We start from the raw sequence: 24,039 nt of genomic DNA on the forward strand, positions 1-24,039 counted from the left end.
AGACGCGTGGCTGAAATAGAAAGGCGAGGGGAGCAAGGAAAGCCCCAGGCCGATCTGGCCCTTCCTTTTATCACCTCACGTCCAATTTCGTCACCAAATCTCCTCTGATGTTCTGGAAGCTTATTTTTGTATGCATGTAGGCCTAGTACGTCGATAATTTCGGGATGAGATTGATCTTTGACAACTTTTCAAATCTCTGCTTGATCTTCTTTGATTCCTCTTTGATCCTGAAGTGATACTTGACATATCTTCACAATCTTAGTCCTTAAGTAATCTTGGAGGAGTGCTCGCCAAAAATGAGCATCGGAGGGGGCCAGAAGACCCCTGGCCGATCGGTTTGGGCTTCACCAGGCCTATTTAGCCTGGGCTCTAAGCCTGTTGGCCTTCGTCTTTGATAAGTTCGTTGGTTGTTCAAGACTTTATCCAAAAATATGCTTTTAGGTACAATTTTCTGCAAAAACAGAATGTCATCCAAAATACAATGCATATGCGAAAATGGGGTTATTTCATGTGTCAAGTGGCTGCAGGTTAGTATAAAAATATGTATAAAAACACCACTTAAATAGCACTAAAAGTGTGTCAATAACGAGCGCCAACATCCATGTCCCTTGTGTTTTATTATGAACGATGTAAACAACTTCAAATAGAGTACAAACAAATAGCCTACATTTTTAGAAAAATTTTAGGTACCAACTTCATATTTTTTGATTTGAAATGAGTTTGTTATGATTTTTTTATTAAACCAAAACTTTTTTAATTTTTAGAAAATACAAAACCACCCCTCGAAACCACTCAAAAGGTCAAATTTGCCTTTGTTTTGACAGTTGGATCGTCCTCACTATCCGATTTTGTAGTTGTAGTTTGAAAATCAGATTTATGCTATAGTTAGAAGGTGAAAATATGATTTTCCCTTTTGTAAATTGGATTCTTAAACTACCGGTAGTTTTCACACATCAACCAAATCTATACCATGACCACGATTGGGACACTTTTAGGAACCACGTCACATTTGGATTCCTATCCCCCATCCGGTTGTCGTGGCTCCATGCCATTGTTCGTCTCATCCACTTGATCAGAAACACAGGATCAACTGCCCGTCACCGTGACACACTGTACCTCGCAGAGCACTGCGGCGTTCTTTGCCTGTACCAACTGATCAAATCAAACGTCTCGCCTTTGGCCGTCTCGACCTCGAATCGTTTGCCAGTTGCACGAAACCGTCACCGATATTATTCCGACGGCACGCAGGAGTGGCCACCGCCGCCCGTCGTGACACGTCCAAACCAGAACCCAATCTGACAGCTAGTCGGTTTCGCGAACTGGATAACCATTGCGCATTCATTGGCGAAGTACAGGCCGCGCCAGGATTGCTTTGCTTTGCTTTGCTTTGGGGAAAGGGAGAGCGGGCGGAGACCTGAGCGGGCGGGGCAGCGACGAAAGCGGCGACGGGCGGCGGCGACGGCGACGCGCGCGCGGCCGCGAGGCGGCAACCACCGCCGCCCCGTGCGTGTCTCCGACCCGGCCGGCCTCGCGCGACGTGACGGCTACCCCCCCTCACCGGGCCCGGCCTTTGCGCGCCCACGTGCGGCGCCGCGGCCGGGCCAATCGCCGCGCCGCGGCCCATGTGGCGCCTCTCGCTGTCGGCCCCCCGGCCGTACGTGGCGGGCGTGGCGCTGCCGGCTGCTGCCCCTTTGCGACGAGAATATACGGCGGTTGAGCCGGCACTGCGTATCCCTCCGGCCCTCCCTGCTGCATGAGCCGCGCAGACTTTTCAGCCGGGCCGTCCCATCGCCCGTCGCGTGGGCTCGCGGTCCCGGCCCCTGGGCGGTATGGCACGGAGAGAGAGATCTCGCCCCCGGCCCCCCGCCCCCGCCTCCTCCACACAGGACACAGCAGCTGCGGAATCGAACGAAGACGATGATGCATAGCTTTGCGTGCGGGTAGGCTTGCATGCGGGGCGGATTCTTCTACGAGGCCGCAAACCCGCCCCGCAAAATCAGTCCGCGACTGAGGTGGCGCAGCAGCTTTGTTTTGGACACATGCGGGTCGGTCCGGTTAGCCCATTGGACGAGAGCATGTGGCCGCAACAGCCCGCAAGAACCCGCACTCAACATGACGGCAGCATCGAGCTCGCGACTCTCTTGACTTGCCGCAGCGCGGAGGCGGCGCCAACGGGGAACGAGTTCCTGCACCTGATGGACGACAGCTTCAACAACCCCGCAGCACCGCTGCCACCCGCGCTCGCTCGCCCTCAACGCCGCCTCCATCGCTGCCGTCAGCTACCTCAAGAACCTCCCCGAGCCGCTCCACCGCATCGTGCACGGCGGGGCCATCCACAGGACCCCCGGCAAGAAGGCGCGCGGCGCGCCTCGCCGCCGTGGCCGGGGCAGCTGTGGCAGCCGTAAGCCGCGCGCATCGGCACCACGGAGGAGTACGTCGCAGCTAGCCTGGAGCGCGACCGGGGCCTCGCGGCGGCGGCCGCAGCGGCGCGGCGGACCAGTAGAGTGGAGGCCGCAACGAGGCCGCGACCGGGGCATTCGGAAGGCAGCACTCGTGCCGCTACGCCGCGCGCTCAAGCTCCCAATCGAGGTGTTCATCTCAGCTCCGGAACTTTGCATATCTGAAGAAACATGATGCTTCCCGGTTAACGTGCTCAAAGAAACTAATTGTCCTTGGTGTGCCATCGATCCTGCCTAGTTTGATTGCAACAACACAGTGATAATTATTCTGAATGCTAATGCCTTTCATCCTTTCTTTAGTTTTTTCCTCGATTTTTAGTAGCATCACGCGGCATGATTAGTAGTCATCTGAATTAGGCAAAGCAAGTGTAGCAGGGAGGCAAGCAAGCTACCACATGCGAGCTATGCGGGCTTTGCGGGTCAGCCACCACGTCCACAAAAGCAAGCTCATCGGTGAGGTTGAATTAGTGGACAGCTACAAACCCGCCAGATTTGTTTAGCGGCAAGCTTTGTGGGTTCGCGGCCGGCCACAACCCGCCCCGCCTGCAAGCCTACGTGCGGGTTAGCGTGCTGCGAGTCACGAGATCTGGGCTCTGTATGGGCTGTGGAGTGTGGAGCACTCGGCGGCTTTGTCGTGTAACGACGGCGGCCAATCACAAGAACATGAGGTTTCTACTTTTTGTTTTCGAAGAAATATTTCTTCGCTGGGCCCGCTTCATGCATGGATCGTACGACACACGTCTCACCGAGCTTATCGCTAATTACAGTACGATGCTTGCCTTGCATGCACAGTTATTAGGACGACCGGCGGTTCGACCGGTTTCGGTTCGCTTAAAAGACCGTCCTACAATTGGAGCGGTAAAAACCGTTGAACCGTTCGGTTTTATACGGAACCGGCGAACAGGACGGTTCTGTACGAACCGGACGTATTTTGCTCGCTGCCCTCATGTTCTCTCCCACGTTGGCCCAACCAAAGGCCCAGCCCAAGTAAAATCCCACGTAGAAAACTCACCGATCCGCTCGGTTGCTCGCACTCGCACGGTGGCGGTGGCGCATCGCGAAAAAGGACGCCGGCGCATCCCGATTCGCGAGCAGGCCGGCAGGCTGGCGGCGCATCACGAGCAGGCGGCGGCCGCTCTTTCTCCTCCTGTATCCTCTGCGGCCCTGCGCCACTGCCTGTTCTTCGCCGACTGCGGCCGCGGCACCTCATCCCCTGACCCCAACGGCCCTGCTCGTTCTTCGCCGGCAAAGGCTCATCCCGTCCTCCGCGTAGACGGCTGGCAGCTCCAACTCCATATCAGCTTCTGCGTTGCCCCCGGAGCAGAGGCCCTCGGCGGCCTATTCTTTGCTGGCGGCGGCCGGCCAGCAGACAGGCAGGGGCTCAGGCTCCCCCGCCGTGTGCGCAAAGAAGCAAGCACACCAGGCTGCCGATTCCATGTCATCGCCGGTGGCGAGCGCATCCAGCAGTGAGCTAGCGTTGGCAGCTACGGCACGTCATCCTCCTCCTACTAACTAGCTTCTTCTATGTTTGGGTTTTCATTTTTTTTCCCCATTTTGCAGTTCAATTGTTTTTTTCCAATCACTAATCAGATTCAAATTCAACAGGTACCGGCAGAATCTCTGGCAGCAGCAGCAAACGAGAATCTCACAATCCTTTTCATAGTTGTCGATTTTTCTCTACCCAAATCTATTTCGTGATTAATATTTGGCTTGTGTTCATTTTAATTCAGAAGCTTGTGTGAGGCTGAGCTGCAATTAGAAATGTCCTTTGTAAAAAAATGCCAAATTTAATGGTTTACTAGTGTTCCGTTGTATGGTTATATAATTAAGCTGTGTTATTTACGAGCTAAAATTTATTTGTCATCAACTACATATTGTTATTTACCAATTATATATATATAATTGGTAATTATATATATATATACATACATACTCCCTCCGTCCCAAATTATAGGTCGTTTTGACTTTATTAGATTCATAAACTTTGTTATGTACTTAGATATACCCTATGTCTAGATGCATAATAATATCTATGTATCTATAAAAGCCAAAACGACCTATAATTTGGAACGGAGGGAGTACATATACATATATATATATATGACACCGGTCCAATATATTTCTAGCCGGTTCAAATTGTTTTTGACCGTTAAATTGAACCAGCGATTCAACCGGTTCTCAGCGGTTGAACCAGTGAAAGGGGTGAGGACTTCACCGGTCCGGTCCTAATACATATGCTTGCAAGCCCCCGGAAAGCTGAAGGTGAGCTCGGCAATTGATCTGCGCTTTGAATGCCCTATTGATTAGACATCAGCACGGGGGCCACGCCGCCTGCTTACAGCATGTTGCCATCAACTGTTGCTCTTCAGGCTGCGGATGTCGTCGAGACGGGTACAATCCACCTTTCGAGCACTGTCAATTGCTGTCCGTCGTTTCTGTATACATTTTTGTTCTTTCTGCTGAATTTCTAGTTGTAAAACAGTAACGGTAACTATAGGCGTACTTGGAATGCAAAAACAATGTAAACACGGAAACTCATGTGCAAGATAACGAGCCTAAACTTTAGTCTAAGCTTGCCTTTGTTGAAAAGTACTGTAAATCCATGGCCTCATGGGCCATCAATCTCCAACAAGTAGTATTATTGGCTGGCCCTAGCGCTTGCTAGTTGCCTTTATCACTATATTGCGCCAGTCAATTTCTGCATTCCTTGCTTGCCGGCTGTACCTAAGCCGGCATTCTAACGAAAATGCACAAAGTCAAGAACGGCTCGTGTTGTCTTACTGATGCTATTTAGTCGGTATATATTGGAATGGTGATACGGTGTATATGCTGGTTTTTTTTAACCTAATACACTGGTTTTATTGACAGTAAAAGAGAGCTAAAAAAAGAGGCAGTAAAGTTTAACTAGCTAAATTTTAGATGGGTGGATCCAAACATAACCTTATATTAGTACCATAGTACTTATCTTTATTTATCCATGGTACATAAATCATGCAGAAAATGGAATGAAATGAAAAGAAATTTCAGTCAAAAACCATTTCCTAGAGTTTCTTTGCTATAGCTAAATTAATGGTGATTGGTGGCTAAAAGAGCGAGACAAGAAGAGAAGAAAGAGAGCAAGAATTAAATAAATATTGTAGCGGGTCCCACTTTAATTTAGGAAGCTGTGCTATAGTAATACCATTGGACACGTTTACAATGTTTGCTATATCCTACATGTACAAAGTTACAGAGAGCACCCTGCTACAACCGATGTGGGTGACTTGGTGCCGATAAGCTCTCTACAAGTTATCCACGTAGGAAAGAGAGAGAAGGAGAGAGAAGACGTTGTCGCTACGGCTGGCGAGAGCCACTAGCACATGTTCCCGTGTGAGCGGGCCCTACCACATGTGAGGCTCTCTTCTCTCTCTTTGCTCTGCCTTGCGGTCCGGCTTAGCTCCTGCGATTGCGAGATGCTCGCGGGCGGAGCACAGCCACGGCGTTGGGCGCAAGCGCTTGCTCGAAGCGCAGGCGATGCCAGCAAGGGCGGGTGGGTCGCAAAGCGACCCTGCCGGTGTGTGGAGGAGTTCACGGCCCTGTGGCACGCAGAAGAGCTCGCGGCCGCCGGCTTGGCGAGAGGCCCGATGCCCGCCGGAGCTCGTGCTGCCGCACGGGGCTCTGGCACTACTCGTCCGCCGCAGCTCGGTTGCGCCGCGCGGGACTCCACCTTAGGTGTCCGCCGAACCTCGAGCCATCGCCGGAGCAGGTAGAGGGGAGGTGGGGCGAAGCGAGCTTCCGGTGTGCGGGGAGTCGAGCACGACGTAGGGAGAAGGGAGGTGTTGACGCTCACTATTGACACACTTTTACCCCTATTTATCTTCAAGAATAACATGAATTTAATACCTAAACTATTGATTACATCTAATAAACCGGTCATTTTCACGTATGCAACGTATTTCGGAGGATATTATGTTTTTGCAGAAAATTAGGCTTAAAAGCATATTTTTGGATAAAGCACTGAATGAGCATCGAACCAGATGAAGACGAAGATCAAAGGGCCCACGAAGGGGCTAGGCCGATCAGCCTAGAGGAGCCAAGGCCGATCGGCTCTGGCGCCCACTGATGCCCATATTTGGCAAGCAATCCTCCAAAGTTACTTAGGGGCTAAGTTTATGAAGATATGGCAAGGACGAGCTCAGGATCAAAGAGGAATCGAAGAAAATCAAGCGAAGATTTTGAAAGTCATTGAAGATCAATCTCATCCCGAAGCTACCGACGTGTCAGGCCCACGTGCAAGTTAAAAGAAGATTCCAGAGCACTAGAGGAGACTTGGAGACGAAGTAGAACGCGAGGAGCCAAAAGGAAGGCTCATGCCGATTGGCCTGGAACCTCCCAGGCTGATCGACCTAGGGTTTTTCTTCGCCCTCTCACCTTCCAATTTTTACCACGCGCTCTCTGGACTATAAATACTCCGAAAAATCCACCAAGCCAGATACTAAGACGACGTACTCGACGTGAAGCAACAGAGAAGTAGAAGGAGCTTGAGGGACACCTCTCTGGAGAGCCAAGGGCCGTGCAGTTGTCGGAGGCTAGCATAGGCGAACCTCTGCCAGTGTGATCACCCTGCGAGGAAGATCACGCTGGAGTTCTGGAGCTGGAAGTCACCAAGATCAAGGTAGGATCCTGGTGGTGATCTTGTGATGTGCAATCATTCATGGTGAAGTAATAGATGTGTTCATGTTCTTAGCGATCTAAGTATCTCCTTTGATGGTTTTATGCTCTATCGGGTTTGCTTGCTTTTCAATTTATGAATCGATGATAGATTGCCTAGGGTGTTCTTGTGGTTGTGGTGACCAGATTTGCATGCTTGATCTATCGATGAGTATGAATGTTCTTACGATTATGCCCTTAACCTGCTTGCGCTGATAGAGATAATCGTGACAGGATCTTTCTTGTGTAAGGTGGGGGATTTAGGGATCCGGACCGGAAGTGTAGACTCAAAGATACTTTTTACTAAGATTATATCAGTGTTGCTTTGCTATCCATGCTCAAAATTACAATATATGCATAGTCTAGGTTGCTCTAGATTGGTTACCTATACTCTATCTGTTATCTGTCTGTACATGCTTAGTAGATTGGATCTGAATCACTCATAAACACCAAGTTAATAGTAACAATGCTAGTTGAAATAAATCTTGTGCTATAAGTTCCACGGATTGACAAACCTTGGGGGAATACTCTGAGGGAAGAGCTATAACTAATATGTAACCTTGCGGTTCACAAATTGGCGTGCTAATAGCTATCAACAGGAGGGTGGGACGTGGCCGCCGGCTCTCGGCGTGGGGAGGAAGGGGAGCTTGGGCGCGCGGCCGCTGCTAAGAGGAGGGATGGCGAGCACGGCCGCCGGCTGCCAGCGCGGGAAGGGAAAGGAACTTGGGTGCACGGTCACTGCAGAGAGGAGGGAAGGCGGGCGCGGCCGTTGGCTCCTAGCGGGGGAGGGAGGGGTGCTAGGGCCGACGGCGGAGGGAGGGCTGCGGGGGGCGCGGAGGCCGCCGGCATGCGAGGAGGCTGACGCGGCTGGGGGAGGTGGGGAGAAGAGTGAGAGGAGGGGAGAAGAATGAGAGCAAGAATTAAACAAATATTGTTTGCGGTTCCACTTTAATTTAGGAAGTTGTTCTATAGTAATACCATTGGACACGTTATCTATAATGGTTGCTATATCCTACATGTACAAAGTTATTCAGAGCACCCTACTACAACCATTGCCGATAAGCTCTCTACAAATCATACACGTAGGAAAGAGAGGAGGAGAGAGAAGATGGTGTCGCTACGGCTGGCTAGAGCCGCTAGCACGTGTTCCCGTGTAAGCGAGGCCTACCACGTGTGAGGCTCTCTTCTCTCTCTTTGCTCTGCCTCGTGGTTCAGCCGAGCTCCTGCGACTACGAGATGCTCGTGGGTAGCAGGTTGAGCACAGCCACGGCGCTGGGCGCAAGCGCCAGCTTGAAGCGTAGGCGACGCCGGCGTGGGCGGATGGGCAGCGAAGCGGGCCTGCTAGTGTGTGAAGGAGTCCACGACCCTGTGGCACGCGGAAGAGATCGTGGCCGTCGGCTTGGCGAGAGGTCTGGCGCTTGCCGGAGCTCGTGCTGCCGCATGGGGCTCTGCCACTGCTCGCTCATCGTAGCTCGGTCGCGCCGCGCAGGACTCCACCTTAGGCGTCCATGCAACTCCCGTCGGGGGAGGAAGGGGAGCTGGGGGCGGCGGGGAGGGAGGGCAGCTTCAGGCGCGGAGGTTAGGCGAGCACGGGGCCGCCGGCGTGCAAGGAGTCCGGCACGGCTGGGGGTGGGGAGAAGAGTGAGAGGAAAAGAGAAGAAAGAGAGCCAGAATTAAACAAATATTGTAGAGAGAATTCCCTATTTGACATCAGGAAAATGACCGATTCCTTTCTTGGCCCTAAGAAAATTTTCATTCCCTATTTGACACTGAGTTCAACTTTCATTCCTTATACGATACTCTGTTGGATTTTCCATCCATAAACTGTTAAATGCCCTGTGAAAAGATGATTTTGGCCCTATGGATCCCACCACCTTTCTCCCTCCTCTCCTCTCCTTCTTCGAGCGTCATATTCGAGAGTGTTCTTAGCGATCTTGCAGTTATCATCGTTCACCAGGGTCTCACGAAGCTAGAAAGCTCCTAGCTTTATTGCTTCCAATGCCAATTCGTTGCTCTCCGAGCAAATCCAGTTGAGGACGAGCACGACCTGCTCGATTGCTCGGGAGTTGCCACTTTGGTGACGTCGGAGAGCACGGCAACGATGTCGGGGATCTTGCGCAGCTCCTGGCGCCCCTCGCGGCACTTGGTGAGGAGGCCGAGCACCTCGACGGCGTGAGCGGAGCTAGCGGCGGCTAAGGTGCCGAGCGCGGGCGCCGTGCCCTGCGCACCGGCAGCGGTTCTCCGGCAGCTTGCAGAGCTCGTATAGGGCCATGGCCGCCTCGCGGTGCTCCCGCGGGCTGCCGTGGGGGAGGAGCCCCACCAGCTTCGGGATGACCAAGGGGTGCGCCCCAATGGTGCATTTGTTGACGTCGACGGTGGCGAGGCTGGTGAGCGCCGTGGCCGCGAGCGCGTCGACGACGCCGTCCGCCATGAGACCGACACACGTGTCGTCGCTGTCCAGGGTGAGGAGCAAGAGCGTCCGGGCGCTGCCTCGTCCCCGGCCGCCGCGTGCTGCAGCAACATCGCCGCGGTGCCAGACTCCCGTACCTCCCTCCGTCCGGCTGTGCCGAACTTGGCCAGCCTCAGCAGCGTCGGCACGAGTGACGAGGGCCGCACCGCTGCCGTAGACGTCACCGCTTCTTGCCTCCCCTACGCACCCCCTTCCGATGGGACGGTGGCGGCAACCGCTGAAGGTGCGACGGTGGCTATGAGGCGGCGGGGAGGATGGCAGCGGGAGGTTGGTGACAGGGCAGGTAAGGTGCTCCCCGTCGAGCTAGTGCTGGATGTTGCGACGCTCGAAGGTGTGGCTGGAGGGGAGGATGACGGGGTCCGTCATGACCTCCAGCATGTTGGGGCACTGGAAGTCGTCCGGCCATGCCTCCATTCCTGGCGGTAGGATCCGTGGCGCCGTCACGTTCACGCAGAAAGGGAAGAGTGGAACGGGAAGCGTGTGGGACTCTGGTCTGGAGGAAGACGAAGCCGAAGAAGCAGAGGGAGAAGGAATGGAGAGGAGGAGGGAGAAGGTGTTGGGGCATACAGGGGTAAAATCGTCTTTTCACAGAGTACTTAACGGTTCACGGATGGAAATTTGATGGAGTGTCATATAAGGAATGAAAGTTGAACTTAGATGGAAATTTGATGGAGTGTCATATAAGGAATGAAAGTTGAACTTAGAGTTAAATAGAAAATAAAATTTTTGCGAGAGCCGGACTTTTCATTTTCCTAGTATCAAATAGAGACACGGTATCTGCCATGCTACCCGTACAAAGCCATTGAGAGCCTACTGCAACCATTGCACATGGAGCAACGCGAAGGCACAGGGGTAATCTCGTCAACTCGTGAGGAAGTTCACGGGCAGATGCGAAAGTTCCAAGTCCCAACCAGACCGGCGACGGACGACGCCTCGGTCTCCACGCCGCCGCCGCCGCCGTGTGGCTGACTTGACCAATCTCGAGGCTCTCTCTCCCCCCATCACGGAAAGGGCTTCCGGCTCCGCACGACCACGAGGCCTCGATCCGCACGACCACGAGGCCTCGATCCGCGCGTCCCCGCACGATGAGGCTCGTGGCTGTCCTGGTCGCCGCGGCGGCCCTCCTCGCGGCCGCCGCCGCGCACGAGCACCACGGCGAGGCGCCCACGTGCTCCGGCGGCAGCGCGCGCGTGCTCGCGGAGTTCCGCCCCGGGGAGGTGACCGTGGACGGGCACAGCGACGACTGGGACGGCGTGGAGGCCTCGGAGTTCGCGCTGCTGCCGGCGCTCGACCCAGACGAAGACAAGGCCTACTCCGGCGGCAAGGTTGCCGTCAAGGTTCGGTCTCTTCCAGGCTCTATCTTCTATCTCTCTCCCTCTCCCCCATAGGAAAACATGTGGATCTTAGGGTGATCGCAAATTGGATTTAGAACTGGCTGTGTTGTCGAAACCGAAATGGTGATCGATGAGCCGAATCATGGACTTCGATCTTACGCTGTAGCATTTGACTGTTTGGCGTAGTAAAATCTTTGGATTTATCTGGAGTAGCTTGATGATTCAGTTCGATTTTCAACTGAAGAGTTGATTTGTGTGTTTGATACTTTGGAACCTTGTTTTCTGCGAAATGGTACTTTTGTTTAACTTTTGGAGTGGGCTTGTGCAGGCTGTGCATGATGGCGTCAACGTCTTCTTCATGCTGCAGGTTGATGGGGCTTACGCTTACAGTAAAGGGTATTTTCGCCTTCTTTCTGAGTTATGTCTGTACTAGTGCGGATAGAATGATAGTGGAAGCTGTAGTGCTCTTTATTTTCACTCTTTTAGTCCAGAGAGACGTTATACTGGATTGGAGACGTTGGGCAGCCAGTCAGCTATTTTGTTTTGCTGCACTAGCCCACATCGATCTATTTCTTAGTGAACTTCAACCCTGCCATTTGATTGGGGGCCTAAAGATTTATACATGATTCTCAATTGTTCTATTAATAAATGGTAGTATCACTGCAGTTTTCTTATTGCCTTGGTCTTCTTTAGTAGTTTAAGGCCTGATGCTGTTTTAGTTGGATCGATTGTGCCTTGGCATGACATTTCCCCCCATTGCCTTGGTTTTCTTTAAGGGCATGTTGGTGGTTTGATTTGATTGATTGTGCCTTGTGAAAATGATTTGATTCTCAGTACATATGGTAGCCTCCCACCACTAGTTTGAACTATATAACTCTGCATCAAGTAACCTGTGCTTTTTGTTGACTTGTGATCAACACAGGAAAAGTAGCAAGTGCCCTTCTGTTGCTCTGATGTTCCAAGTTGGAGATAATGCCACATACTACAATGTAAGTTTGAATTGCTCCCAGCTATTAAGCATTACAGGTGTTGCAGTTGACTCATGCATTTTGCTTGTTTCTTGTTATGTATGCTGAGCTCCTTTTTGCATTTCGTTTTTTTGGTACTGCTTCTTACTGGTTACGTCATGTGTATCAAACATGATACCATTCGACTATTTAGATGGGAGGATGCAAAGATATGCCAGGTTCTTGCACAAGTAAAAGTTGTAGAGGTCATGAGGTTGACATTATGCACTTTGAAATTGGAAATGCTATTCCTGGACGTCTTTATGGTGGCAATCACATAGATAATGCTGCTGGAAATGGAGGCGACAGGTAACTCAGTTCTACGTGTCAAATGTTGGTTGTGTATTGTATGATGTAGATACTTACTGTTAAAAAATTCGTTTATTTAGATTTGGTCACCTTGTTGATGTCTATGCATGGAATCCACATTGCCGATACCTTGATGGACTGGGCCCTAAAGGTACCCATACTTATAAAATTAAAAAATTATTGTATGTGGATTGCATGTTTGATTGTTTTTTGTATGAACCTTTTGTGATTGAACTTTGTTTTGGGCAATTCTTATTTCAGAGAACAATTCAAATGCTCAAAACGATTGGCATGGGGCTTGGTGGCACAGTTCACTGACCGTCCATTCAGGTAAAACTATCAGACTCTTCTTCTTTTTAATCTTTTCTTGGCTTGTTTATGGATTCAAAAGCACATAACATGTGGAGACCATCTTCTGAGCGTAGAGAACCTGAGATTGCACGCTTTCATCTTCTTAATGTCCCTTTTTTCAACTACTAACAACTACGTAAATGTTGACCAAAAGAAAAATACGTCCAAGTTAAACTTTATCATCTCATTATCATGTGAAATCTTCTTCCAGGCTTTGTTGATGATGATAATCCTTATGGAAAACAAGATGAGAAGGGCACATATTATTTTGAGTTCTCGAGACCCTTAAGAACAATGGATCAATTTCAGCAGGTACTTATCTATCATTACATGACATTCAAGGCACTGCAGCACGAACACCAGCTACTCATGGATATATAGTGGAAACAAAGGGGGGAGAATAGCTACTGGGGCTTCAATGAACACATGTACTAGTCATGTTTCAGTTAATCTCACAAATCTGTATTTTGTAAAAACTACACCTAAGACATTTTTTGGGTAGACAATACATAATTGGGTGATTTCCTAGTTGTCTGGCTTCTACTGGGCATGCATGTCATCATTTGTTCATGGTACACTTGAACTGACAAATTTGATACCCCTTTCTCCATTATACAAACTGCTTGAAGTTCTATAGCATCATTTCCTTGACAAAATATAGTATCTAAATGTTCCTTTGGCAATGCAGGATGCACAGTTCACAATAGGCCAGCCCAGCAATATGGCCGTAGCCTTCTGGTACCCAACCGACGGCAAAGAATGGAGCGATTCGGAGCATTACTCATCCAGCTGCAACTGGTTGATTTTGGATATACAGCCTTCGTCGGAAGCTACATATTACCGCCCTGCTCCTAATCGCTCTTGGGATGCTGTGACTGGCTTTGCTCTGCTCCTTTCGGTGGTAGCCATTTGCCTGTCTATCTTTGTGGGCCACCGGGTCTCTAAGAATAGGAGCGCTGCACAATTTACGCCACTTGAACAGATCCAGTTTGCTGAAGAACGCCATTGATTGGACTTGAGATTACGGGAGGCTACCGTTTCATCTGTATGTGTAGGATCCTTTGTATGATTCGGAGTTGATAGTTGCTGCATTGTAGTTCTGAACTTGTTGCGATCTAGTGTAGGACACATTGAAAGCATACACAATACAAAATTACAGACTGCCGATTTTGATTGTAAGAAACCATATTTGTAAAGGCTCTAGTATGTCAAGCTTTCAACTCTGGGCTACTGCTGTCATTCGTAGCTTAGTCTGGTTCGATTACTGAAGTAAACATTTTTGGGAATAAAGCCGAAGAATCTTTCCGAGCGCTCATTTATCAGTTGGCCGTGAAGTAGCATTTTTTTGAATGCAGAACAAAACTACTCCATTCGTTTCAAATTATAGGTCGTTTTAATTTTTATGAACTTAGAAAAATCAAAACGACCTATGATTTGGGATGGAGAGAGTATGTTTCACCTTAACAAACAATCAACTAAATTGAGTTCAAGTATTTTAAAAACGCCATGCTTTTAATATATTCAGTTTTCAAAAATTCTGCAGAATGCCATAGCACGTTTACCAGAGCCTGAAAATATCCGGACGAGTCCGGCCCGTGAGAAGTTGAGAGAACCCCGGGATGCTGCAGCGGAGGTTCCATTGCGACCCACGGAACCAGTGACCACTGCCCTGTTGCGTTCTAGGGTTTAAGGCTTTCTGGGCAGCGGCGTTCCAAGGTTTTTGCGCAACCTGCATCAGCGCCACCTAGGGCTTAGCAGGTGTAGTACCTCGCTCGTGTTCCCTCTGCTGCGCCGCCGCCCCATGGCCGACCCAGTGGAGGACGCTGCCGCCGCCGCCGCCGCCGCCGCCGTATCAGCGGACAACGACGACGACGGCGTCGAGGACCTTTACGCGGACCTCGACGAGCAGGTCACTGCCGCACTTGCTGCCGCGGGGGAGAGCGGCGGCTCCAATGCGAGGGACTCCGACCCGGCCACCGACGGCGAGGGGGAGGTACCGGAGGCCGACGCGAACGAGGCGGTGGATTTGGGGGACGGGACCGCGGGCTACAGCAGCAGCGACGAGGAGAGCGATGATGGCCTCCACATCGTCCTCAACGAGGACGCCGGCGCGCCGCCTCCTGTGGGCCGCGGCGAGGGGTGCGTGGCTGAGGGTGAGGATGGGGAGGATTCGGGCAGCCGGATGAAGGTTTCATCTGTTGAAGAAGGCGGCTGGGCAACGGTATGCAGTGAATTGGCTGGATAATTGGTAGTATAAGGATTCTTATTGGTGCTGTAGTGGGTTTGAAACTGGAAAAGTGTAGATGCAGTTTATTCAGGGGAGGTTCTAGGTTCTCCACTACTGATCTGCAGCACATTGCATGAATTATGCGGGTTTCTGCCAATCCTATGCACACCTCTTGTGAGCTTTAAGTCGAATTGGCTCTCCGTTCCAGTTTCTTCTGTGCGGATATACGTAGATTGAGACTACTGTTTTGGCAGTCGTTTACTTTAATGATGTATGTTGGACTGCGTTGTTCCAGGTTGGTGGCCTCCAGTGCCAGGGACTTCTTGAGAAAACTACATTACCTATCATGGGGCAAGTGGATCGAGATCGCCAGCATGTGTTCCAACGTGATTATAAGTTATTCTTGCCAAGAAATAGGTGCTGTTCCTACTCATATGAATGCAAAAACATGTAATTAATGTAGATTTATGTACCATGGTAGTGACTTTTTTGTTATTATAGGCATGAAAAGGGAGAAAAGAAGATATTTCTGCCACTTGTTGAGTTATTAGTCATTGAAAGCTGCATAAATTGGCTGGCCTGTCTATATGGCTTCCTGTCGTAAAGTCATAATGAAGATGCACTATCTTGTGTGCTGATCCTATGATCCTAACACTGCATTATTTCAGCACAATTTTCGACATAGACATTGAAGCATTGCAACAGAAGCCTTGGAGACAACAAGGAGTGGATCTTACTGATTACTTCAATTTTAATCTGGATGAAGAAGGCTGGAGAAAATATTGGTGCAGCATGGTACTTTGGTCATTTTATTTCCTGTTGACATTTGTACATCATTACATCAGTTTCTAAGCTGTCAAATTTACATCACTACATGTTTTTGTGCAGAAGCAATTAAGGTTAGGGACCAGATCACTTGCAAATGAAACATCAGGACTGGATCAAGTAAGGCATAAACCTTGGATGCTTACAATTTTTCTTGTTGAGCAAAACCTTATGATCTATGTATTCAGGAATCGTACAAACTGAAATCTGTTAAAGCAATGCCAAAGGCAGCAAATTATTCTGGATTTGAAGGAAGAAATAGCCTTGCCAAGGTAATATGAAGTCATTTTTAGTGTATTTGAATCAGCATAGGTTCACGTGTAATCTATCAGAGCTAACATAGTTTTCCAAATCTAGCCAAAGGGTAGAGCAATCCATGTTGAAGGTAGTGCGCATGAGCGTGTTCCGTCAGCAGACTTATGGCGTCCAATACAAAGGGATTCGGATGTTGTGATTCAAGTATGTTTCATCAAAGTCTTTGTATGGCTCTTCAATATCTTCTCGCTATATTCTAACAAGTTAATCTGATTGATCAGGTAAACATGACGCTTTCACCCTCAAATCAGTCCACTTCGGATGACAGCTCAAAGTTAAATCATAAGTGTGTGACTACTGAAAGGTATGCATAGTTGAAGCTACATATTGGGGTCATTTTGAGGATGGCTACTATGTGTTTCTCGAGTTGATTCCTGAGCTGACTGTCTTCTCAATTGCACTGCATGCTGAATGTCCATTGCTCATCCTGGCGACAGAAGATTGAAGGGCTCTAGCTTTGTGGTAGACAGGGTGGTTGAGAAGGAAGTGCATGATGGAGATTCCTCAGAGTTTAGTGGCAGCAAACTGGATAGAAGAGATTCATCTTGTGCGAGGGCCCAATCTTTTAGTCCTGATTATTCTGATACGCTTTCTGGGGAATCAAAAGAAGATTTCTATTTCAAGAGAGCCAATAGACATTCAGATTCCAGGGACTTCTTTGAAGACACCAAACTTCAGGATGAGCATGTCAAATCTGACTTTTACCGCCATTCAAGTAAGTCGGACAGAGAAAACAGCGAAAGTCGCAGTCGTAGTTATACCCCTTCCCCTGCTGATGATAGAAATCACAAGGCAACTAAACTTTTTCAGAGGGGTGAAGCTCCTTTTGATGGACGAGGCAAGTCCAGTGATTTTTTTGTTGAGTGCAATAGTGATCACGACCTCGTGAAATCTGGACGTAATGCAAGGAAAGAACTGAAGAGACAAAGTGTAGATGGCGGAAGGTATGCTATCTTTGTTGAAAAAGAAAAATCAACAGATAGGTATCCTAGTAGGTATGGTAGGGAGTATGAGAAGAGAAGATCTAGCTTATCTTCCCTGAGGACCAACTATCACAATGCAGGTCACAATCAAATTTATGAGAAGCAAGGTTATTCTCATCTGGAAAGAGTAGGTGTGAAAAATGACAAGCATTACTTTAGCAATGAGTCTAATCACCACCATAGGCGATCTTCTTCACATGAAATCAATGATGGAGAGGATGTTGAGAAGTGCTTCTCTTCAGCCAAGGAGTGGCAGCAACATCATGACCATGCATACCAATCAATGCTAAATGCTGATATGTCTGATGCTGATGATGGACAGATGTACAGAGAAAGGTATTGTCAGGAAAAGAGAAGAGCCAGGCACGACCATAGCGTGGATGGCGAATTTCCCCATTACACTGACTACGGATTTTGCGAACGGCAGAGTCCTGAGGTCAGAGGCAGATACAGAGACAAAGGAAGATTTGCCAAAAGCAATGATGAGCATTTCAGACATGCTAACCATCTTGAGTTGTATCCTAGCCGAAAGAATTCTGAGAGGGACTGGCCTGCTGCTGGCTTCCCTTTTCAAAACTCAAGAAACATATGTATCGATAACAAAAGAATCCACAATGCTAAGATGGTACATTATCATCGTGATGGGTATCATCAAAAGAACAATGGCAACATTCCTCGATCTGCTTTGTGCAGTGACACAGTTGCTGAAGCTGAACGTTTTATTCTGCCAGTTAAGAGGAAGCTTCATGCTGATCTGGGTTCCATGAACCAAAAATGTCTTGCTGATTTGTCACTTCTGAAAGGAAGAAGATTGGTGCATGACCAATCTATACTCAGCGATAGAAGGATTTATGCTTTGAGGCTGCATAAGTTTACAGATGAAATTGATACAAAAGCCATTTGTAATTCTGATGATATGAGAAATAGTAATACTGTTTCAAACATTTGTATTGGGAGAAGACATGAGCTGGAGAACGCTGATAACATCCTCTTGAATGATAGGAAAATAAAGGTAAACTTTGAGGAGAAAAAATCCAATAAAAGTGTACATATCAAATTTTTTTATCAATCTTGTACTTTAAATTTTTTTACATTCTTATTTCTGGCATATATAATGATATATTCTACTAGCACTCAAATGCACATGAAAGAAAATTGAGTCACGCTTTTAGGTAAATTACACAGATCATAAATCAGTATGAGGATTAGTGGAGTATTGGCTAACTGGGCATTGCTAACCATGACCCCAGTTTTCTTAAACATAATCATTTTGGATAGCATCAAAGCACTTCTGATCAACATTTGCAAGTTCTAATTTAATCTGTTCAATTTTGTTGGGATACAACATGGTTTGGTTGCATTTCAAATCCATCTTCAAATGCCGGCAAACAATAGTTAATATTTTTCTGTCAAAGATCTGTGTAAACTCCCACAGTGCTAGCCTTTGTCCAAATTGGTCCAGTACTCTAGTGTTGTGATATGTTGACATTGTTTTATTGACAAATAACCTTCTTTGTGTCGATAAGAGCTGTGGGATTCTTGCTGTGAAACATATCCAAAGAATTATAAATAGGATTATAGGAGTGCTTGGAACCTAGCAATCCATGCATCAGGACTATAGACCTACAGGCCAAGTTCTTTTACTGCTTCTGTTATTGCAAATACTATATTGCTATTTTTATATTATAACAATATCGCTTGGTTTGTGAGGCTTTTGTTGGATTTTGTCTCTAGACCCTAAACTAGCTTGGGAGTCAGGACTAAAGGCTCTGTCAGTGTAAATAATCTTCTTTGACTTACATTAAGTTCAACTTTTTTGTCCATCTTTACTGTGTAGGTTGTCTTATACAAGTCACATGATAATCGTTAGGTTATCTATTAGTTAGTAGCAATCTTCTAAAATGTGGTAAGCAAGCTGCTAACTCACTGCTTAGTGCTAAAGCAGTATGCCGGTGCTTAATCTTGTAGGCCTTATTTAGGCTAGGAGTAGTTCAGATCTTACTTAACTTAATTATTGATAGTTCAGATCTTACTTAACTCAAGTATTGAACATTTACCTAAAGGGGTCATCACTGACCATGAAATATTTGTTCTTTCTGGCATTCCACATCACTCAAATTAAAGCTTGTCTATGATACAAATTGAAAACTAATGCATCCATCATCCATGGAAACATTTGTTATTTCTTAGTTTAGAAGCATTTAGTTAATCCATAGTAAAATCTTATCTCATTAGACAGATGTTACATGTTTATCTTTTTGACAATTGCAAACAAAGGGATACAAACTTAAATGCTGCATCGGAACCTGCAGCTAGCAATCACTCTGCACTAGGGACTTCTCCATAGCATCTTTTCAGCCCCTAAACTAGTCCCAGAGGCTAGAGCAAGCCCTCTCTTGCTTGTAGCTATTTAGATGACTGCATATGCACTACTTATTCCTATGCTAGTGCATAACAAACTATATTTCATAACAGCTGTTCGTGGTGTTTAAGAGGCTAAATTTAGTGTTGAATACACCTAGGTGGATTTATGTGGAAGTTTTGTCTTTATCTTTCTACATAATACTGGACCAACATGTGATGTGATATGGCATTATACTGAACCAGCATGTGATGTGATATGGCGTTATGGCTCTAGTTCTTGTTGAAGTGTTTGCTGTGCAATGTATCTTAGAGACAAATAAACTACTTCCTTAATGTGTTTCTGCTGGCTGGAGTTGAGCTCTTCCTCCTATCATCTGGTTGTATTCTTGAAAGCCTGTCAAAGAAAAACATAGCTCTGGCAGTCTGTACTAGTCAATGTTTTATGAGGAAGTGCTTTGATGCTATCAAACACATTCTTTCTTAAAAAAAAATTCATGCTCTATAGTATCTTACAACAAAGTGCCCTCCTCTCATGTCTCACTCCAAACTGTCCTAAACAAATACACAGTAGGGGGAGGAATAGGATGCATGAGGGTAGGAGAGCGAGAAGATAGAGAGAGGATTTGGATAACATTATAACACAGTAATACTAAACTTATGGGAACAAATGCATATAATAAAGAAAATATTGTGCTGAAAGTCCAATTTCTCCTCTTGGCTTCATCTTCTCTCTGGTTACTTATTTCTGGTCGTGCGGGCAAGGGCAACCATGTTAGCTAAACCGTGGTGCCTTTGGGTCAGGTGATGGGTTGATGGGTGTTAAGTGAAAGATTTGTAGATAATGGTGTTTAGTGAACTTTAGAACAGTTCAAGGGGTATAATGGACTTATTCCTTCGCAATTATTTGCCTCGTATCCCAAGGAATAAGTCTAGCTTAGACCCATGAACTTTTGAAAATTCCAAATAATGCCCTCAGTTGCAAAGCTGGATATTTAACACCCTAAACTTACAAATGCTTACGAGGATAGTTTTGCTGATGCAGCCTAAAATAGTAGAGGATTTTGTCACACGGGCAACACATTTGTAACCATGTTTGAATTTTGAACCTTGTCTCACACAAATCAACATTTTGTTTCTAACTTGAAACCTAAACAAATATAAATTATGATTAGTAGCTCCTCTCTGCCCCAGGAGTGGGTTTGGTGTGATAGCGTAGGTGAGCTCCTGGATGACCATCTCATATTTGGGCTGAACTAATTTGCTATGCTACAGACTTTTGGTTTGTGTTACCTTTTCATTGCTGATGCAGATGTTCTGCCACTACTTGCAACCTAAGATACACAATGTACCTATCTTGTTGCTTATTTTCACATTTGAGTTGTGTACCTTTTCTACTTTCATTCTAGCTATTGATTTGGTGAGCCTCAGTAACTAAAAACTTTTAGCTTCATTTGTTTCTAAATTGTAACAATACCACAATAGGTTCGCTTGTTCAAATGGAACTGCTAGGTTAACTATTCTAGTGTTTAAAAAACTATTATATTGTTCCCTTTATCAAGATCTTATAAGTTATATCTTGTTTGTTGTTTTTTCAGTCACACTGGGAGATTTAAGAGATTTATTCTTCAGAAACTCTCTATTTTTAACCACTTAATACATTGACATTTTTACTTGATATATGGTTGACTCAATGACTCTAATGTTGTCCAATGTTCAATTAACATTCTGTGTTCAGGAATTCAGCAAGTTGACCAAACCTTTAAACTTGTGCTGTTCATTAGTTTTTCTTTGGACTATCCCTTTTGATTTGATTGTTCTTGTACATTCAATATATTCCCTTGTAATGTGGCTATAGTCACCAATTTATTTGATTAATAACATCCCCTGATTGTTGCTAGCCTTATCGATGTACTGTTTATTGATTCTTATTCCATTATAACATGTGCACCTTTAATAGTTCCCTCAATAGTAGCTTGAGTTACACAGCTCTCCTGCGTAGTTCGAGAAATAGTAGCTTGGGTTAGTGCTATGTGATATCATCTCTTGATGGTTTCTTTACTGCTTAATTAAACTTTACCTTTTTTTCTCGTAAAACATCTAATTTGTCGTAACCCGTTATGTTATGATTGTGCACTAGTGTATATTGGTTTGTTTCATTTATTTCTACCTACAGCTTATATTTACTTACCTGCAATTCGTTCATGCTTAGGTATTCCTTTTAATTATAATCAAGAGTTCTGTCAAACTAATCATATATATTATTCTAAGAACATCTCACCTGAAGTTTCCGATGAACATGAACCTGTGCTGTAACTTTGGGTTTATTTAAACCCTTCTCTTCTTAATATATTGATACGCAGCTCTCCTGCGTGTTTGAGAAAAAAAACATGAAAATGTGTAGCAAGACTGAGCTGTTAGCAACTGAGATGCTCACTGAAAAAACGAGAGGAAATTTTACTGGCCATCTTATGCTGCTTAGGTTCCTAGTTTTTTCCCCATAAAAATGATCTAGGTCAAATCGGTTACTTTATGGGATGGACTAATTGATAAGTATTCTCTGTTTTCTGCACATTTCAATTTCAGAATGCCCTTTGCTATATTATCATGGTTTTACTAGAATGTCTTTTGGTTTCTCTTGCAACATTTATTTACAGCAGCAATATAATATTTCGGAACTTGGAGCTGCTTTTGATGAGGTGCATATTGTCAAGAGCCACCAAAAGCAGATATAATTTTTGCTATATCAAGTTCTGAAAGCATGTGACCGTATTCAACTCTGATATCATTTTTCTTTTCCTGATAGCAAGAAACATTACGATGGTTTCGAAAAGCAAGCAGATATGTCTAATTTTTTTAAGAGCAATCTAAGGCTAGCATCAAGATATTCCACCCCAACAAACAAAAGAACTCATAAACTTCTCTGGCTAACCAATATGTTATTAATGTCAGAAACTTCTTTGGCTAACTAATATGTTTAGTCAGCATATTTTGCCACTACTTTTCAACAACAAACGCTCATGCGTTACCATATATTTGAACTTTTAGGGCCTCTTGGTTTTCTTAGTGTAATATCCAAAGTGAATTGTGAGATTATTCTGTGTCCTGGCTACTTTTTTAAAAAAATCTTACTCGTCAGATGTTAGGCAGGAAAAGTGGATAACTACCGGAAAGTTTGCAGTTTGTTGTGCATGCTTGCTTTTTAATATATCTTTACATCAACTTGGCTGTATTGGAGAACTCCCACACTGAGCGAGGCAATGCCTTGCAGATTTTCGTTGTGTTTCTGTCGTTTGCTTTTACTACAGCCTTTCATTTTGATAAGGAGTTGTTCTAAAACTTCATAGCACAATTGCTTATTCTAGGGTGGAACACAAATGTATGTATTTGTTGCATTGTTTCTTTGTATTTGCTATTTTGGTGCAAAATGGTAGTTTGTACCATATCCTTGCACATATTCTCCAGATGGACTAGACTTCTATTCCTCAATGCTATACTGTCATCTTTTTGCAGTTTGAGAGGCGAGGCAATGAGTTAAGGCGTGTAATTGAAGATGACCAAAAGGGATGTATTCCTGTGGCCAAGGATTTGCACAGTTCCAAACAGCAGCATGTACATCAGAATGCGCGGAAACAGAGTATGGGCTACCATCACTTGGGCAATCAGGATTTGAAGAAATCAGCGCACCAAAATCGGCAAAATGAAGAAGATGGGGAGATTGAGGAGGGAGAACTGATCGAACAGGACCATCAGGATATCATTTCTACAAGCAAGCTTAAACCAAGAAAAGTTGTACTGAAATCAGTTATTGAAACAAGTTCAGCAGAGCAGCCTCAGGTGAATGATGCGATGGCAAAAGATGCTGTCTGCACCAACGGAGCTACAAGAGAATGTGATAAACACATACTTGAGATAATGGAAAAGATGCAAAAAAGAAGGGAAAGGTTCAAAGAGGCTATTGCTCCAAAAAAAGATGATGGTGACAAGAAAGAGCTATCGGCTGTAGCATGTAGTACGGATCGTATCCAGAATCAGCGACCTCTGAGGAAAAGGCGTTGGGGTGGTAATAGTTAGATGCTGGAAATATCTTGAGAGCTTGTCCATGATGGTTTCTTCATCAAGATATTCCTGCCTATGATGCTCAAATTCTTATATTGTTACTTTTGTTTATTCTGATGGTTGGGCTAGGGAAACAAAATATAGGAAGCATTACTTGATGTTATTTTTATAGTATAGTATCTTTCATAGTTTCAGAGTAATAAGTTTCACAAGGCAATCATACTTCACAATGTAATGCGTTTGTACTGGGGTGCATTCACCATTGAGGGGTGATTTACTATCCCCTGGGTTTTTTAAGCTTACACTTATGCATGCAGGCAAATATTTCTGTGTTTTTTGGTGGCAAGATCTGTCTGCAGTTTTGCTGTATTGTATAGCTGTAGAGAACAACATATCATCTCTTTATGCTCTGACATCGAGTACCGTTAACTCCAGATTCCTTGAAGCAGCGACTGTCTTTTTTCCCATTCTGATGCATTCATAGTAGAGCGTATATTGTTGCTGCTGCTTTTTTGCCTGTCTGATTGTGTTTATATGCTTCTGCTTCCGTAGTGCTTCCTATGTTAATTCGATCAGCTCGACAGTACTGTCAACCCTGGGGATTTGTTGTGCTAGATTAGTAGGTTTATTGATAGACTCCATGACTTCGA

The 24,039-nt window shown here is 46.0% G+C and overlaps 1 protein-coding gene and 1 long non-coding RNA gene across 2 annotated transcripts; both read left to right on the top strand.

The window, feature by feature from the left end:
- The first annotated feature begins 1,975 nt into the window (after positions 1-1,975).
- On the top strand, positions 1,976-4,322 carry LOC101780806. Its single transcript, XR_001393339.2, has 2 exons — positions 1,976-2,589; positions 4,065-4,322. It is a non-coding gene; the product is annotated as an uncharacterized LOC101780806 (long non-coding RNA).
- Positions 4,323-10,457: 6,135 nt separating this feature from the next.
- LOC101781476 (FIP1[III]-like protein) lies at positions 10,458-23,711 on the top strand. Its single transcript, XM_004984547.2, has 17 exons — positions 10,458-10,955; positions 11,281-11,348; positions 11,875-11,941; positions 12,114-12,268; positions 12,349-12,419; positions 12,530-12,598; positions 12,831-12,931; positions 13,308-13,520; positions 14,529-14,840; positions 15,142-15,263; positions 15,515-15,641; positions 15,735-15,791; positions 15,860-15,943; positions 16,029-16,130; positions 16,208-16,290; positions 16,424-17,981; positions 22,844-23,711. Exons 1-17 carry the CDS (start codon positions 10,704-10,706, stop codon positions 23,402-23,404), a joined length of 4,002 nt encoding a protein of 1,333 aa, XP_004984604.2. The 5' UTR covers positions 10,458-10,703; the 3' UTR covers positions 23,405-23,711.
- Positions 23,712-24,039: the final 328 nt, after the last annotated feature.

Source organism: Setaria italica, chromosome IX (assembly GCF_000263155.2).
Source record: "Setaria italica strain Yugu1 chromosome IX, Setaria_italica_v2.0, whole genome shotgun sequence".
Classification (NCBI taxonomy): domain Eukaryota; kingdom Viridiplantae; phylum Streptophyta; class Magnoliopsida; order Poales; family Poaceae; genus Setaria; species Setaria italica.